This window comes from Nicotiana tabacum, chromosome 12 (genome assembly GCF_000715075.1).
Source record: "Nicotiana tabacum cultivar K326 chromosome 12, ASM71507v2, whole genome shotgun sequence".
Taxonomy (NCBI): Eukaryota; Viridiplantae; Streptophyta; class Magnoliopsida; order Solanales; family Solanaceae; genus Nicotiana; species Nicotiana tabacum.
This window is the reverse complement of record NC_134091.1, coordinates 88,102,443-88,117,493: the sequence shown is the minus strand read 5'-3', so window position 1 is coordinate 88,117,493 and position 15,051 is coordinate 88,102,443. Positions and strand designations below refer to the sequence as shown.

The following is a 15,051-nucleotide window of genomic DNA, read 5'->3' as shown; positions in this document are numbered from 1 at the left end:
AACAAATCATCATTGATCTATAAGCGCAAAGAAACTTGGGGTTTAAGGCTAATTCACTAGGTGAGCTCCTTGCCTTTTCACAGTGGAGGTGGAGGGCTCGGGGCTCGAACCCAATTAGTATCATAGCATCCCCCCCCCCCCCCCCATGTGATAAATTTAAAAAAAAAAACACAAACAGCCCAAAGAAACTAACAAGGTTATGGACAATTTGGCAGTCTTATCTTTTTCAACTCAAAACCTAAGAGATTCACCGCCTTTCAATCATGTAGATTAGAGAGGTCCACATGAGGAACTAAAGAGGTAGCCATTCTAATCTCAAAAAGTATTGTTTACGCGGAAAAAATAGAAAGTACAATCATTAACCATTAACAAAACTGTCATAAAGAACTGTCTTTGTTTACAAATTTATGAAATTAACTCGAACCTAGACAAACATCATTACATATTTCCCAACTGTAGTGTCACAGAGCCATTTCATTAAGCCCTAACAAGATGCAAAATGGCTTTCAAGACAATGTTCATAGCCACACTGACTTGGGGAAAGAAACTAGATAAAAACACGCCTGCATCCAGGATCAACCCGCAAAACTCTCCGTCACCTTAGGACTGTAAATAGAAGAAGCGAGAGATAAACAAAGAGAAGGAAGTAATCCCATTGCCAAAAAGAAAAAGATCCAAAGCCAAATTTAATCAATTAGGAAGCGTACACGTACCTTGTTGGCAATGTTGTTAGAAAGCCAATCAAGACCCTCATAAAGCCCCTCTCCAGATGTTGCACAAGTGCTCTGAATGTACCTGAAAGCAGAGAGACAAAATTTAGCGCCTCCAGAAGTAAGGGAAATGATAACAACTGCTAGCAGTGTGCCTACCAGTGACGCTGCCTGAGAGAGTGCAGTCCAAGCTTATCAGTTATTTCAGCAGCGTTCATTGCATTAGGAAGATCTTGTTTGTTAGCAAAAACAAGCAGCACAGCGTCCCGAAGCTCATCCTGGGACAGAGTAATGACAATTAAATTCCGCAGGCCAATCGGTAAAGTCTAACACAAAAATACTATATCCCCAGTTTATATTGCACTTTGTTGTTTAATAAATAATGAAACTAGCTACATGGATACAAGTCTGGAAGATAAATGAGCATCGTAAGCATGAGCTATGAGCAGCAAAAGCATTTCAGATATTGTGGTTTCCATGTAAACTGCTGACTGCTACCGGCTCCTACTCACCCTTCACTATTTTGTCTGTGTTCTTTTTAAGCAAAATTTAAGGACTCAACCATACACATTTATCAGTGCAAACATAGAGCGAAGAAGTGCAAGTTCTCTGCCTGCTTGATTAAATAAAGAGCAGGAGGAAGAATCTTCTCTTTTATATATTTCTCCGAAAATCTTCTGGATACTTCCAAGTAATAAGTTAATCCAAAATAGTCAAATGTCAATTTCACAAAGGACCAAAGTAATTGAACTGTCTCAATTATTAGATTCATCTTACCAGCAATAACATTCTTAATATGAGTGACATGACACTCCATTTGTTCAAGAAGAAAATGTTCACAATTGAAAATCACCGAAACAGCATCTTTGGCTCCACTTGAAACTCCAAAAAATTGAATTGAATTAGGTGCAATCCATAATCACAAGTTAACCAGTTTGCATTTACTTTGGAACAGCATAATTATTTTATCTTCATTAAAGCTGGGAGATCATTAGCACTGTACTCTCCGTCCTTGTTATACAAATTTATCACATAATGCAGAATACCGTGTTAAGTGTCAGACTTTTGACATATTTTATAAAACCAAGATCAAAGTACATTTATATCTAACTCAATTACTTCCCTCTAAATTGAAACTACTCTAGCTAAAACCAAATGAGATAAGAATATGACCAATTTAAGATTATCAAAATCACATAGGTAAATTACCACACTAGCCAGAATCCATTTCAACACCCTAATTTGGTAATATCTTCAAGGCGCTGTTTAGGAACTGCAAACTACACCGAATTAAGTTCCATCCAAGATTAATCTCATCAAAGATGACAAGTGTTTAGTTTTTCTCATCCATGATTTTGACCTATTACTCGGTCCATGTTCACGAATTTTCAGCAAACTGGTAGCTATTACTTAGTAGTTTATGTAAAGAGAGAAAAAAAAGGGAAAAGAGTTCACTTCTTAGCTTGAGTTATTGCTAATGATGCAAGCTTTAACTAAAACAATGTTAAGGGAAAAAAAGTAGTTTATATTTATGGGTTTTGATCTATAATTTTGTCCATGTTCACAAATTATCACCAAAATCAAGAGCTGATTACTTAGTATTTATAAAAAGAAGTAAAAAGGAAAACCAGTTCATTTCTTAGCTTGAATAAAGCTACGTATGATGCAAGCTTTAACAAAAACAAGATTAAGTAGAAAACAGTGCTTAGTTTAATCGCATAATAATTCGAGTCATGTCACCAAAGCTGCCTTTATATCTGTTTTGCAAAGTTGTATTAATTTTGGATCTCTCTTACAGAAATTCTTCTCTATTGTACATTGTGCATCATGATCCCACCTATATTACCCTATGGTTGATATGTTTTTCCTAAAGCTAATAATTTTCTTTTTAAAATCTTGCTATCCTATATAATGATGTAAAACTATCAAGTTTTCAACGCCAAGCCAAGAGATAGAGTTGAGTATATGTACATAATGTGTTAGGTAGTTGAATCACTCTTGAAGAAGACTGTTGCAATTGCTAGTGAAGTAGTTACTTAAAGGATTTGGGTATCAGCTTTGAAGAGCTAACTACTACACAATGCACAATTCATGAACCTATAGATACAAAGCTTATAAATTCATGACAAGTATAGGGTAATTGAACATTGCACACTAACGAATGTCAGATATATTCTCCTATATAAGAAGTGTCTAAGGAACAGGTGAAGTTAACAGGACTTCGTTGACATGCCAACTTACCGATAATATATTTGCCCGTTTTTGCATATTATTACGTGAATTGCCATCACACAATTTGGTAAATAAAGGAAACTTTTGAGGCAATTTGAAGGCACAAATTGTCAGCCTCATTTCGACTGCATGAAGACTATCATGATCAGATGGGCCCAACTTAAATTTGTCATTTCACACCATCATTTACAATTTAGATTTACACATCATCACATATTTGAGCTATCAATAACCATGTAGGCCCTACTAAATTTAATCATCTCACATCTCTCTTATTAAAATGGCTATACTAATTTATTTTAAACTCAAGCGTGCAAACAAGTGTCGGTTAAAAGCTGAATAGTAAGAGAAAGGAAATGAACTTTCATTTCATTGCGTGCAATTTTCCAAAGCCATTTCAGTATTAACTTTATCTGTAGCTTAGGTCCGTTAAACTAATTAAAAGGGCAGCCCGGTGCACTAAGTTCCCGCTATGCGCAAGGTCCGGGGAAGGGCCGAACAACAAGGGTTTATTGTACGCAGTCTTACCCTGCATTTCTGCAAGAGGTTGTTTCCATGGCTCAAACCCCTGATATCCTGCTCACATGGCAGCAACTTTACCAGTTACGCCAAGGTCCGTTAAACTAATTGTTGGATGGAAAAAGAAGGTTTAAGCAATATTTGAGCTGCTTCAACAAAAGGTTGTTAAATCAATCACTAATATTGTAAACTTAGATTGAATCTCAAGAAACTTTTTGAATAATTAATATAGATAACAAAAGCTCCAGCTAAATAAGAGGGATAAATATTATTTGAACAGAATTTAAAGTTTTAAAATCTGATCTTCTCCAACTTTTGAGTAATTTTGTGTGATTAGTACTACGGAAATCTTTCTTCTCTATGAATAATGTACGTTACAGAAACTCCAAAACTCCAATTAAAGAAGAGAGATAAATATTCTCTTCATACATTCGTTTGAATAGAAAATACAGTTTAAAAAATTAATTTTCTTCACTTTGGGAATATTTTAGTATTAATTACCAAGAGGATTTACATAATCATATTTGAATGAACGTAGAGCTCAAGCAAGAAAGAAAGACTTTTTGTATATACTAAATGTACCTTTAGAACTTGGGTCATAAACATGCCGTGATATTTCTATGGTTAATTAACATCATTAAGAGAAAACGGAAAAAGTCTAAATTAAAGAGTTCCTACATATAAGAAATTATTATTCTTTTCTTAGAAAAGTAAAAGTGAAAGAGTGTAAAATATAATAACACAAAGATAGTAGAAAGATTCAACCATCTTTTCCATTATAAAAACGATCAAAGAGTAGTAAAAACATATCAGTCTTTTTGGAAAAGATTAAGAAAAAGAGTATCATATAAAATAAAACAAATAAGATAAAAAATATTGAACCATGTTTTCCAATTTGATCAACGATTTACTTAGTTTCGTGAAACAAATAAGACAGAATATATTGAACCGTGTTTTCCAATTTGATCAACGATTTACTTAGTTTCGTGGAAAAGCACCTGGTTAAATATTTATATCGGACTATATTGCAAAAAAATCCCTTTGAGCATTATTTAATATAGCACTCTCTTCACTCCACACAACCATATAGTAGTATATTTTAATATAGCATAGGATGATATTATGCAGTTAAAATATTGTGATAGTCTGACAAAGAGTAAACTATATTGACAAGAAGCATTTTTCGATTGTCACAAACAACAATACATGGTAAAACTCTAGGTGCCTAAACATATTTGTAAATATTTTACTTTCAGCTATACCACAAACTTGATTAGGTGGAGAGCAAAAGGGCTAGGGATAATTTTAGTTAACAAAAAATACTTATAATTACTATTATCAACTGATTTTCTTAATGAGTGTGCAAAAATCTTGTAACACGTTTTTGACAAGATAATATAACATAAATTATTGGGCCTGCAATATCCATCAGCCAATATACACACTTAAGCAGTAAAACACTTAAATATTTTATAGAATTTCTCTTAAACACTTGAAAAGATTATTTAAAAATATTTGAACACCTCAAGAATAATTTTAGGTTTTTAATATTGGGCCCGTTCTGGGAGGAATTGGATGGAGGTGGTGAAAGGTATCCCGCACACCGAGAAGCTATTCATAGGAGGTGATTGTAATGGCCATATTGAGGAGTCAGCTGGGGGATACGGCAATGTGCACAGCGGGTTCGGTTTTGGAGTTAGGAACGAGGGTGGTACCTCATTGTTGGACTTCGCCAAGGCACTCAATTTGGTAGTTGCTAACTCGTGCTTTTAGAAGAGAAATAGAGGCTTATACACTAATTGCAAGGTTATACCGAGTGAGTGGCTTTCGACCCAACATAGGCTCTTGGTAATGGAGTTGGAGATTAAGAGAGAAAGGAATAAGAGAGCAGTGTACGGTCAAAGATCAAGTGGGAACCTTGACTAAGGACAAAGTTCAGGTATTAGGGGAGAAGTTGTTGGCTATAGGGGCCTGGAGGAGCAGTGGGGACGCGAGTTGTATGTGGACCACGACTGCGGACTGCATTAGGGAAGCTGCTAGAGAAGTGTTAGGGGTCACGAAGGGCTACCCGGCCATGTTGTATGGAAACGAATGTTGGCCAATCAAGAAATCTCAGGTCCAGAAGTTAAAAGTAGCGGAAATGAGGGTGTTGAAATGGATGTGTGGACATGGCATACCAGGAAAGAAAAGATTAGGAACGAGCATATTAGGGACAAGGTGAGCGTGGCTCCTGTAGAACATAAGTTGCGGAAATCGAGGCTGAGATGGTTCGGACATGTGAAGAGGAGAGACCCTGATGCCCTGGTTAAGAGGTGTGAGAGGTTGACCTGGGCGGGCCAGAGGAGGGGTAGAGGGAGGCCTAAAAAGTACTGGGGTGAGGTGATTAGGCAAGACATGACGCTACTTCAGCTCACCGAGGACATGACCCTCGATAGGAGGGTGTGGAGGTCGAGAATTAAGGTTGTAGGTTGACAGGCAGTCTAGAGTTTCGTCTAGCCTTCCCAGTAGTATTAGTACTAGTCTTGTATTTTCCTATTCCTAACCCCTTGCTATTTCACAGTGTCATTATTTCCGGCGAGATTGTCTCTATTCTTATAGTGTCATATTCTTAGATCTCTGTTATTGCCTGTATCTTCATTTGCGCCCATGTCTGATTACCTTGTTGTTGCTACTGTCTGTTTACTGCTTCATTTTCATTTCTCTTGAGCCAAGGGTCTTTCGAAAACAGCCTCTCTATCGTCCTAAGGTAGGGGTAAGGTCTGCGTACACTTTACCCTCCTCAGACTCTACTTGTAGGATTTCACTGGGTTTGTTGTTGTTGTTGTTGTAATATTGGGCCCGTGCGTAGCACGAGCTTTACCTCCTCTAGTTAGTAGACAAGAGACTAGGCACGCAATATATGATATACAAATATGAAATATCACAGGCAACTCAAGAACATTTCAGTACTATTCAATTAAAACAGGCACATAATTTTTCTTGCCATGTAGCTTAAAGATTTAGAAGCTGAATCTCATTTCACGGCAAAAATAATAGTAATAAAAAATGGTACGAGAATTATTACCTCATTCAACATCCTATGCAACTCATCTCTTGCCTCAACAACACGGTCTCTGTCATTGCTATCAACCACAAAAATGAGACCCTGAGTGTTCTGGAAATAGTGCCTCCACAATGGACGAATCTGACAAAGAAAAAGAAACAAGCTGGATGTGTTAGGTAGTTGAATCGAAGGCCTCACTATATCGGGCATAAGAGAGCTACCAGGAAAACACAAAGAAGTCTAGGAAAAGGGAAAATTAAAAAGAGGACAAGAAAAGAAAGATTTATTTCAACAATCATAAAAAAGGAAAAAGATTATGACTCATTTCCCATTTATTACAACAAAGACCAAACTCAGATCAAACTCTATGTTAACTTATAGTCTTTTTGAGAAGGCTATGTTAACTTATAAGACTTTAGACAGTTAAAGACAATAAATACCTTGTCCTGACCCCCAACATCCCAAACAGTGAAGCTGATATTCTTGTACTCAACAGTTTCCACATTGAAACCTGCAAATTATCAATTATGACTGATAGCACATCCAAGCAGTACATATTATAAGCATACAATTACAGACTTTAGATTAAGAGTCTGTTTGGATTGGCTTGAAAAAAGTAGCTTTTCAGCAGAAATAGCTTTTAAGCCAAAAAGCAATAAGTTGGGGTCTAACTTATTGCTTTTTGGCTTGTTTTAAGCAGTTTTTAACTTATTTTAAGTACTTTATTACTTTGCCAAACACCGAAATTATGACCGATAGCACATACAAGCAGTACATATTATAAGCATACAATTACAAAGTTTGGATTAAGCTGACAACAGGATTGATTAACTATTGACAACAACATTTTCGCCTAGGTTGTGTAAACAAAAGCAAAGGAGAAACGGAACAAATACTTTCCTTTTTAGTCCATCAAGAAAAACTACTCTCTTTTATGTGTATTTAAACTATTTATAGAAAAGCTTTTTAAGAATTACAGACAATATGCTCATCCTAACACGAAAAAAATGCAACAGAAACATAAATTATTTCCTCCTTCCAGCTCATCACCAAAAGAACGAAAGATTTACCTCATTCTATTAAGAAATGTCAACCTTGTAGACCACCATTTAAGATAATAGGCAAGAAAAATTACAAAAACAAGTAGGATGATGCAGCGCCATATCCATATACAACCAATGTCAACAGATTATGATTAAAGATGCTAATGCTGAATAATTATTTAATTCAAGAAGTACCTTCTATATGCCATTTTTAACAAGTTATACAATGAAAGCTAACATTCAGATTCTCAAAATTGAGATGCTTCTGTGTCTAAAATTCTACACATTCAACAAAATCATTAGTTATCCTATAGTGGATTCTCTTTGGAGGAAAGAAATATCCAACCATAGCTTACATGTATGAAACTCTAAAGCTATGCAGCAGAGGTAATTTAGATGCGGCTCTTAAAGTTATACGGAAATAAAAATGTTAATTTGTAATCACAAAGCTACATTTAACTGAAGTACATACCAATGGTAGGAATAGTAGTGACGATCTCCCCCAGCTTGAGCTTGTACAATATGGTGGTTTTACCAGCTGCATCAAGTCCAACCATGAGAATTCGCATTTCCTTCTTGGCGAAAAGCCGGCTGAAAAGCTTGGTGAATGTTAGCCCCATTTCCCCTTCTTGTTGATGATCTCTATTGAAAAAAGTGCACTAGATCATAAAAATCAAATACATTAACAAATATAAATTGGATTTATCCATCAAGTGATAAACGGGTATAAACTCCTGCCTCGCCAATTTATATTACTTTTTCTTTTTTTGCAAAGTTCCAAGATATCTTATCCTACAACAGCTGTCTCATCCTCAGAAGCAAAACAACTCCTGATAAATATTTTCCATGATAGATTCATTTCCTGGTTTTTGTGTTACCAAAAAACATTTTCTTAAAAAGGGGGAAATGACTTCAATCACTTACCGACAAAAAACATTTTCCTTCACCAGTATCTCAACTCTTACTCCATATTACTTGTTTCAACAACACAGACATTATTATCAATCTTTACCACTCGAAGATTTAAATGCAAAACACGTTTAAACTCATTAAGCTGTTCAAACTTTTCAAATATTATTTTAATAATTTTTCCTCCATTATCACAAACACAGTATATAAATCAAAATAACATCATAAACTCTGTGTCCTATCGAATATCTCATATAAAGTGGAATGAATGGAGTGGATTTGTTGCGTATTTAAAATTCACAATTCAAACCGCTCTGATACAATTCATAGATCGAAGGGTAACTTGATTTAATATTCAGATCAATATATAACAACACAAATTCACATCATCAATCAAGACGCCGAAAAAAAAAAAGAATCCGCAGCTAAGAACGCCTAAACCTGAAACAAATAACCTCAAATCAAATGGAAGCACCGAAAGCGATAAATGTTGCGAAACATTTCCACCAAAAAGAGAGAAATGTTGATTTTAACACTACTTTTATCGAATTATAGATACAAATCAACCAAAAAAACGTATCTCCAATCAACAGAAAAGTAATATGAAGACTGAATTATGTTTAAAAACACAAAACTCTAATAAGATTAGTTAGTTCACTATAAATCAAACACAATAACGAATATATGAGTGATGAAATATTAAGAATAACCTGAAAGAAGCTTTTGAAAGAGGGATCTAATGAAGAGAGAACGAGAAAATGTAGAGAGAAAATGAGAGAAATGGAAGCCTGAGATTAACGCCAAATACTGAGAGGGGTAAGAATAATGAAAAGACCAGAGGCAATAAATACAGGGAATGAGAAGTTTCCGATGGTACCAATTGCCATTTCCTTTGATGAGAATAACGGGAATGCCTTTAGATTGTGTACCTTTTTTTACCTCGGTTCTAATTAGGGGTGTGTGTTGGTTGTTTGGTATGGTTTTTAGACATTTCCTTTTTCTATGATTCTATCTGTTCCAAAATATTGGTATCAATATCAAAATTAAATTTGGTACCATTTAATTTTTCTACTTTAGGTTTGGATTTATTTCGTTTGACGCTTTGTTCAGTTTGGATAGAAAAATATAAGTTTCTTTTTTGTCTTTAAAAGCTAAAAGATATTGCATAAAATACTAAATAAAAGAAAATATCTTTTACACTTTTAATTTTGAAAAAACAAATGCGACGCTACCTATCACATTTCTTTCGCTGGCCTTAAACTACCTTGAACAAAAATTAGCTATAAAATTTCTAACCAGATGACAAAATCAACAATTGTAAGCTGAACCAGCCAAAAAAAAGTAAAATTTCGCTGGAAAGAACATCTCAACCAAAATCGAACGAGACTCTGCTCAAAACTTTTTCACACAGTTTCTTTTCAAAATTCACAAACTTTTAAGGAAAATAACCTATCAAAAATATTCTAGATCTAAAAATCTTCTCAATCTATTGTCAGTTTCTTCAAAGTCCCCCATTGAAACCAAAACCTACCCACCTCTAACAACAACAAAAAAGTAAAAAATTGAAAAATAGATTTAAAACAAAAAAATAAAAGAAGAATACACTTAAATTCATCTATACGTGGTGTAATAATGATTATACACTGAATTTATACAACATATACTCTCTATAAATAATATATAATCGATGTATAATTAGTATATAATATTTGTACAGTCATGACCCAAAATCCTAACAAACAGGATCGTGATGGCACCTAACACCGCTTGTTAGGCAAGCCAACACTTAAAATAAATAAGGAAACTAAACTAACAAATAACAACATAATAACAACATATATATATATATATATATATATATATATATATATATATATATATATATATATATATATATATATATATGTATGTAAGTTTAAAAACAAACGTCGTTTACACAACCTCTCAAGATTTGGCATTACGAAGTACATGATCTACTAAAAATACTATATACAAAGTCTGAATAGAAATATAATATTGTCTAATACAAGGAAACAACAATAATGAGAGTGAAGATGACTCCAGAGTTTGCTCACGGAAAAACAGCACTACCTCGAGTCTCCCTGGTCACCAAGCTATGCTCCCCCCCTAGATACTGCTAGGACCCACACCGGACTCTGCACAAGAAGTGTAATATGAGTATAATCGATCCAATGTACTCCATAAGTATCGAGTCTAGCCTCGACGAGGTAGTGACGAGGATATGACAAGACAGTTACTATGAACCTGTACTACTAATACGCAGACAAAAACAGCAAAATAGAGAGACGAGTAAAGTCATAAAATTAATAAGATAATAGATAACAAGGTTTCTAGAAATAACATCACGGCACAACCTTATAATGCAACACCATAGCGGAGAACAACAACTAAGAATAATTATAAGACATCATATTCATTGCAGCGTACAACCTGATCCCAATATCAATGCCAACAATAACTACTACCATTGCGGCAGTAACCGACCCCAATATCAATTATAAATACCGTTGCAGCATGCAACCCGATCGAATTATCAATAATAAATACCGTTGGAGCATGCAACCCGATCTAACATAGCAATTTATATGAAAAATCCCAATAACAAACCAAGTATAGCAAAACTCACCTTGCATATATGTCGTCCCTATACATAGATCACGTAGAAAATAGACCAATTACATCCTAATTTTTTTATATCAAGGTTAACCACTATACTTACCTCTTTCTGGAACAAAATCAACAATCTAACACAACTTTTCCTTTAGAACAAGTCTTCAAACCACTTGAATCTAATCAAATAATGCCCAAATAAGTCAACAATCTAACACAACTTTTGCCTACTCTGTGCAGTCCGAAGGCGATCCTGAATCAACTTCACCTTCTCTAAATCATCACGAACCAAATCCGTACCCAACATCCTAGCCTCAATAGGCTTAAACCAACCAATAGGAGAACGACATCGCCTACTGTATAAAGCCATTTACAGCGCTATCTGAATACTAGGTTGATAGCTATTATTGTAGGCAAACTCAACCAATGATAGAAACTAGTCCTATTGGCCTGTGAAATCAATAACACAGGCCCTCAACATATCCTCCAGGATCTAGATAGTCCACTCGGACTAGCAATCCGTCTGTAGGTGAATTGCATTGTGGAGCTCCACCTATGTGCCCAACTAACGCTGAACAACTCTCCAAAACTGCAAAGTGAACTAAGTGCCACGATCCAAAATGATAGAAATGGACACACCATGCAACTGAACAGTCTCGCTGATGTAGATCTCAGCCAGCCTCTCTGATGTATAAGAAGTCATCACCGGAGTGAAATGCGCAGATTTGGTCAATCTGTCCATAATGACCCAAACAACATCAAACTTCTTCAAAGTCAGTAGTAACCCTACCAAAATGTCTATAATAATGCGCTCCGACTTCACTTTTATATCACCAACCTTTGAGTCAACCCACCTGGTTTCTGATGTTAATACTTCACCTATTGGCAATTCAAACACCGCAAAACATGCCCAACAATATCTTTCTTCATCCTCTTCCACTAGTAATGCTGCTTCAAGTCACGATACATCTTCGTGACACCTGGATGAATAGAATATTGTGAGCTATGAGCCTCCTCAAGCATCAATTCCCTCAAGCATCAATTCCCTCAAGCCATCAACATTCGGAACATATATCCGGCCATGAAGCAGCATAATACCATCATCCTCAATCACAACCTTCTTTGCTCCACCTCTCTTCAATGTGTCCTTCAATACCAACAAATGAGGATCACCATGCGCTCCAACAAAGATGATTGTGCCACCATACAAGCAAGAACTCTACTAGGCTCGGAAATATCCAATCTCACGAATCTGTTAGCCAAGGCCTAAACGTCCATAGCCAATGTCCTCTCCACTGCTGGTAAATGCCAAACTACCCATGCTCTCTTCCTTCCTGCTCAAGTCATCAGCTACCATATTTGCCTTGCCCGGATGATACAAAATAGTGATATCATAGTCTTTCAACGACTCCAACCACCTTCGCTGCCTCAAATTCAAATCCTTTTGCTTTAACAAATGCTGGAGACTTTGATGATTAGTGTAGACCTCGCATGATATGTCATATAAATATTTAATCCAAATATTTAGCGCGTGCACAATAGCTACCAATTCCAAATCATGCACGGGATAGATCTTCTCATAGATCTTCAACTGATGAGACGCGTAGGCAATCACCCTATCCTGCATCAATACTGCACCAAGTCCAATACGTGAAAGCATCACAATACACAGTATAAGGCCCCGAAACTATGGGCAACACTAATATTGGAGTTGTAGTCAAGGCATTCTTGAGCTTCCGAAAGCTCTCCTCACACTCATCAGACCACCTGAAAAGAGCACCATTCTGAGTCAACTTGGTCAATGGGGCTATAATAGATGAAAATCCCTCCACAAAGCGACGATAGTAGCCCACCAAACTCAAGAAGCTCCAAATATCTATAGTTGACGTGGGTCTAGGCCAATTCTGAACTTCCTCAATATTCTTAGGATCAACCTTGATACCATCACAAGACATAAAAGGACCCAAGAATGTAACTAAGTCCAATGAGAACTTACACTTTAAAAACTTGGCATAAAGCTAACGATCCTTCAAATTCTGAAGTACAATTCGCATGTGCTACTCATGTTCCTCTCTACTACGACAGTAAACTAGAATATCATCAATGAATACAATCACAAAGTAGTCCAAGTAAGGCTTGACACACGGTTCATCAAATCCATAAACATTGTCGGGGCATTAGTCAACCCAAATGACATCACCAAGACATCACCAAGAACTCATAATGACCATAGTGAGTCCTAAAAGTTGTCTTAGAGACATCCAATGCCCTAATTTTCACATGATGGTAGCTAGATCTCAAATCGATCTTGGGAAAACCTTGGCACCCTGAAGCTAATCAAACAAATTATCAATCCTAGGAAATGGAAACTTGCTATTGATGGTAACCTTGTTCAACTGCTGATAATCAATGCACATCCTCATAGAATCATCATTCTTCTTCAAAAACAACACTGGCGCACCCCAAGAAGAAACTCTCGATCTAATGAATCCCTTATAAAGAAAATACTGCAACTGCCCCATTCAATTCCTTCAACTCAGCTGGAGCTATATGATATGGTGAAATATAAATAAGTTTGGTGCCTGAAACCAAGTCAATGCAAAAGTCAATATCCCTAACGGGCGGCATGCCTGGTAAATCTATAGAAATGCCTTCACGAGCTCTCTCACTACTGGTACTGAATCTATAGAAGGAACCTTCGCCCTAGAATCTCAGATGTAAGCCAAATATGCTAAAATGTCCCTTCTCAACCATATGCTGAACCTTCAAAATGAAATCACCCTACTTGTAGAATGACCAAGGGTCCCTCTCAACTCTAGTCTAAGTAACCCCGACATAGCTAAAGTCATAGTTATGGCGTGATAATCCAAGATAGCATGATACGGGGACAACTAACCCATACCGAGAATAACCTCAAAATCCACCATATCCAACAATAAGAGATCAACTATAGTATCAAAAGCCATCAATAGTAACAGCACAAGACCGGTATACCTGATCAACTACTATAGAATCTCCAACCAGTGTAGACACAAAAATAAGAATATTAAGAGAACCACGAGGCATACTCAAGTGTGATGCAAAATATTAAGACATATATGGATAAGTAAAGACTGGATCAAACGATACCGAAGCATCTCTATGATAGACTAAGATAATACATGTGATGACTGCATCAGACGACTCCGCCTCATGTCTACCGAAAAATGCATAATAATGGGGCTGAGCCCCACTAACCTGTCCTCTACTTCTAGGATGACCTCTCACTAACTGGCCTCCACCACTAGCTGGCTAACCTCTACCCCTAGTAGGCTGGGGTGGTGTAGCAACTGGTGCCTCAATTATGGTACGAGTACCCTACTATGGCATGCTACTCTACAACCTGGGGCAAAACCTCCTGATGTGACCTGCATCTCTGCACTCAAAGAAATCTTTCGGTTGGCATGGTTGCTAAATTAGAAGCTATGCCTAATGTCCTGAGTGACCACCATACTAGCTCTGAATTGAAGATGCACTAATAGGACCTGAGCTGAAGGTGCATTATATGATGACTACCCCGTGTGAGCAACATAAGCACCATGGCCATCTAAAGTACATGAGAAATCTGGAGCGCTGACTGCACTGATCGAATAGCATGAACTCTACCCAAAGAAACCCTACCTCCAGACGAGGCACCTCTAAAACTACTGAATTGATGAGGTCCCTTGTCAAATGTCACCTCTCTCCCTTGGCCACGAATCTGATCAATCCTCCTACCAATTTCAACCACCTAAGTGAAAGAAGTCTCAGTCGTTGCTTCTCTGGTATGGTGATTATGATTATGGTACATGAGTTATCCGTGCAGCGTGTGGATAATGATCCATCCCCCTAGGGTCGCCCTATCATGTTTCTCTCTTGATGGCGTACACACGGATTATGGAAACTGATCGGTATTTTGGGTAGTGCCTCATGATTTGGAGGACAG

General features: G+C 36.6%; 1 protein-coding gene across 3 annotated transcripts; it reads right to left on the bottom strand.

Moving 5' to 3' along the window:
- Window positions 1-343: 343 nt before the first annotated feature.
- LOC107819113 (ADP-ribosylation factor 2) lies at window positions 344-9,460 on the bottom strand. Of its 3 annotated transcripts, none has more exons than XM_016645194.2 (7): window positions 9,167-9,460; window positions 8,020-8,206; window positions 6,945-7,015; window positions 6,526-6,645; window positions 870-988; window positions 714-795; window positions 344-606 (listed from the first exon to the last, which is right to left on the bottom strand). In XM_016645194.2, exons 2-7 carry the CDS (start codon window positions 8,165-8,167, stop codon window positions 601-603), a joined length of 546 nt encoding a protein of 181 aa, XP_016500680.1. In that variant the 5' UTR covers window positions 8,168-8,206; window positions 9,167-9,460; the 3' UTR covers window positions 344-600. The 3 variants fall into 3 exon arrangements, with proteins under 3 accessions (XP_016500680.1, XP_016500681.1, XP_016500682.1); XM_016645195.2 differs by having other exon boundaries at window positions 8,020-8,189; window positions 9,167-9,306; XM_016645196.2 differs by having other exon boundaries at window positions 8,020-8,138; window positions 9,167-9,306.
- Window positions 9,461-15,051: the final 5,591 nt, after the last annotated feature.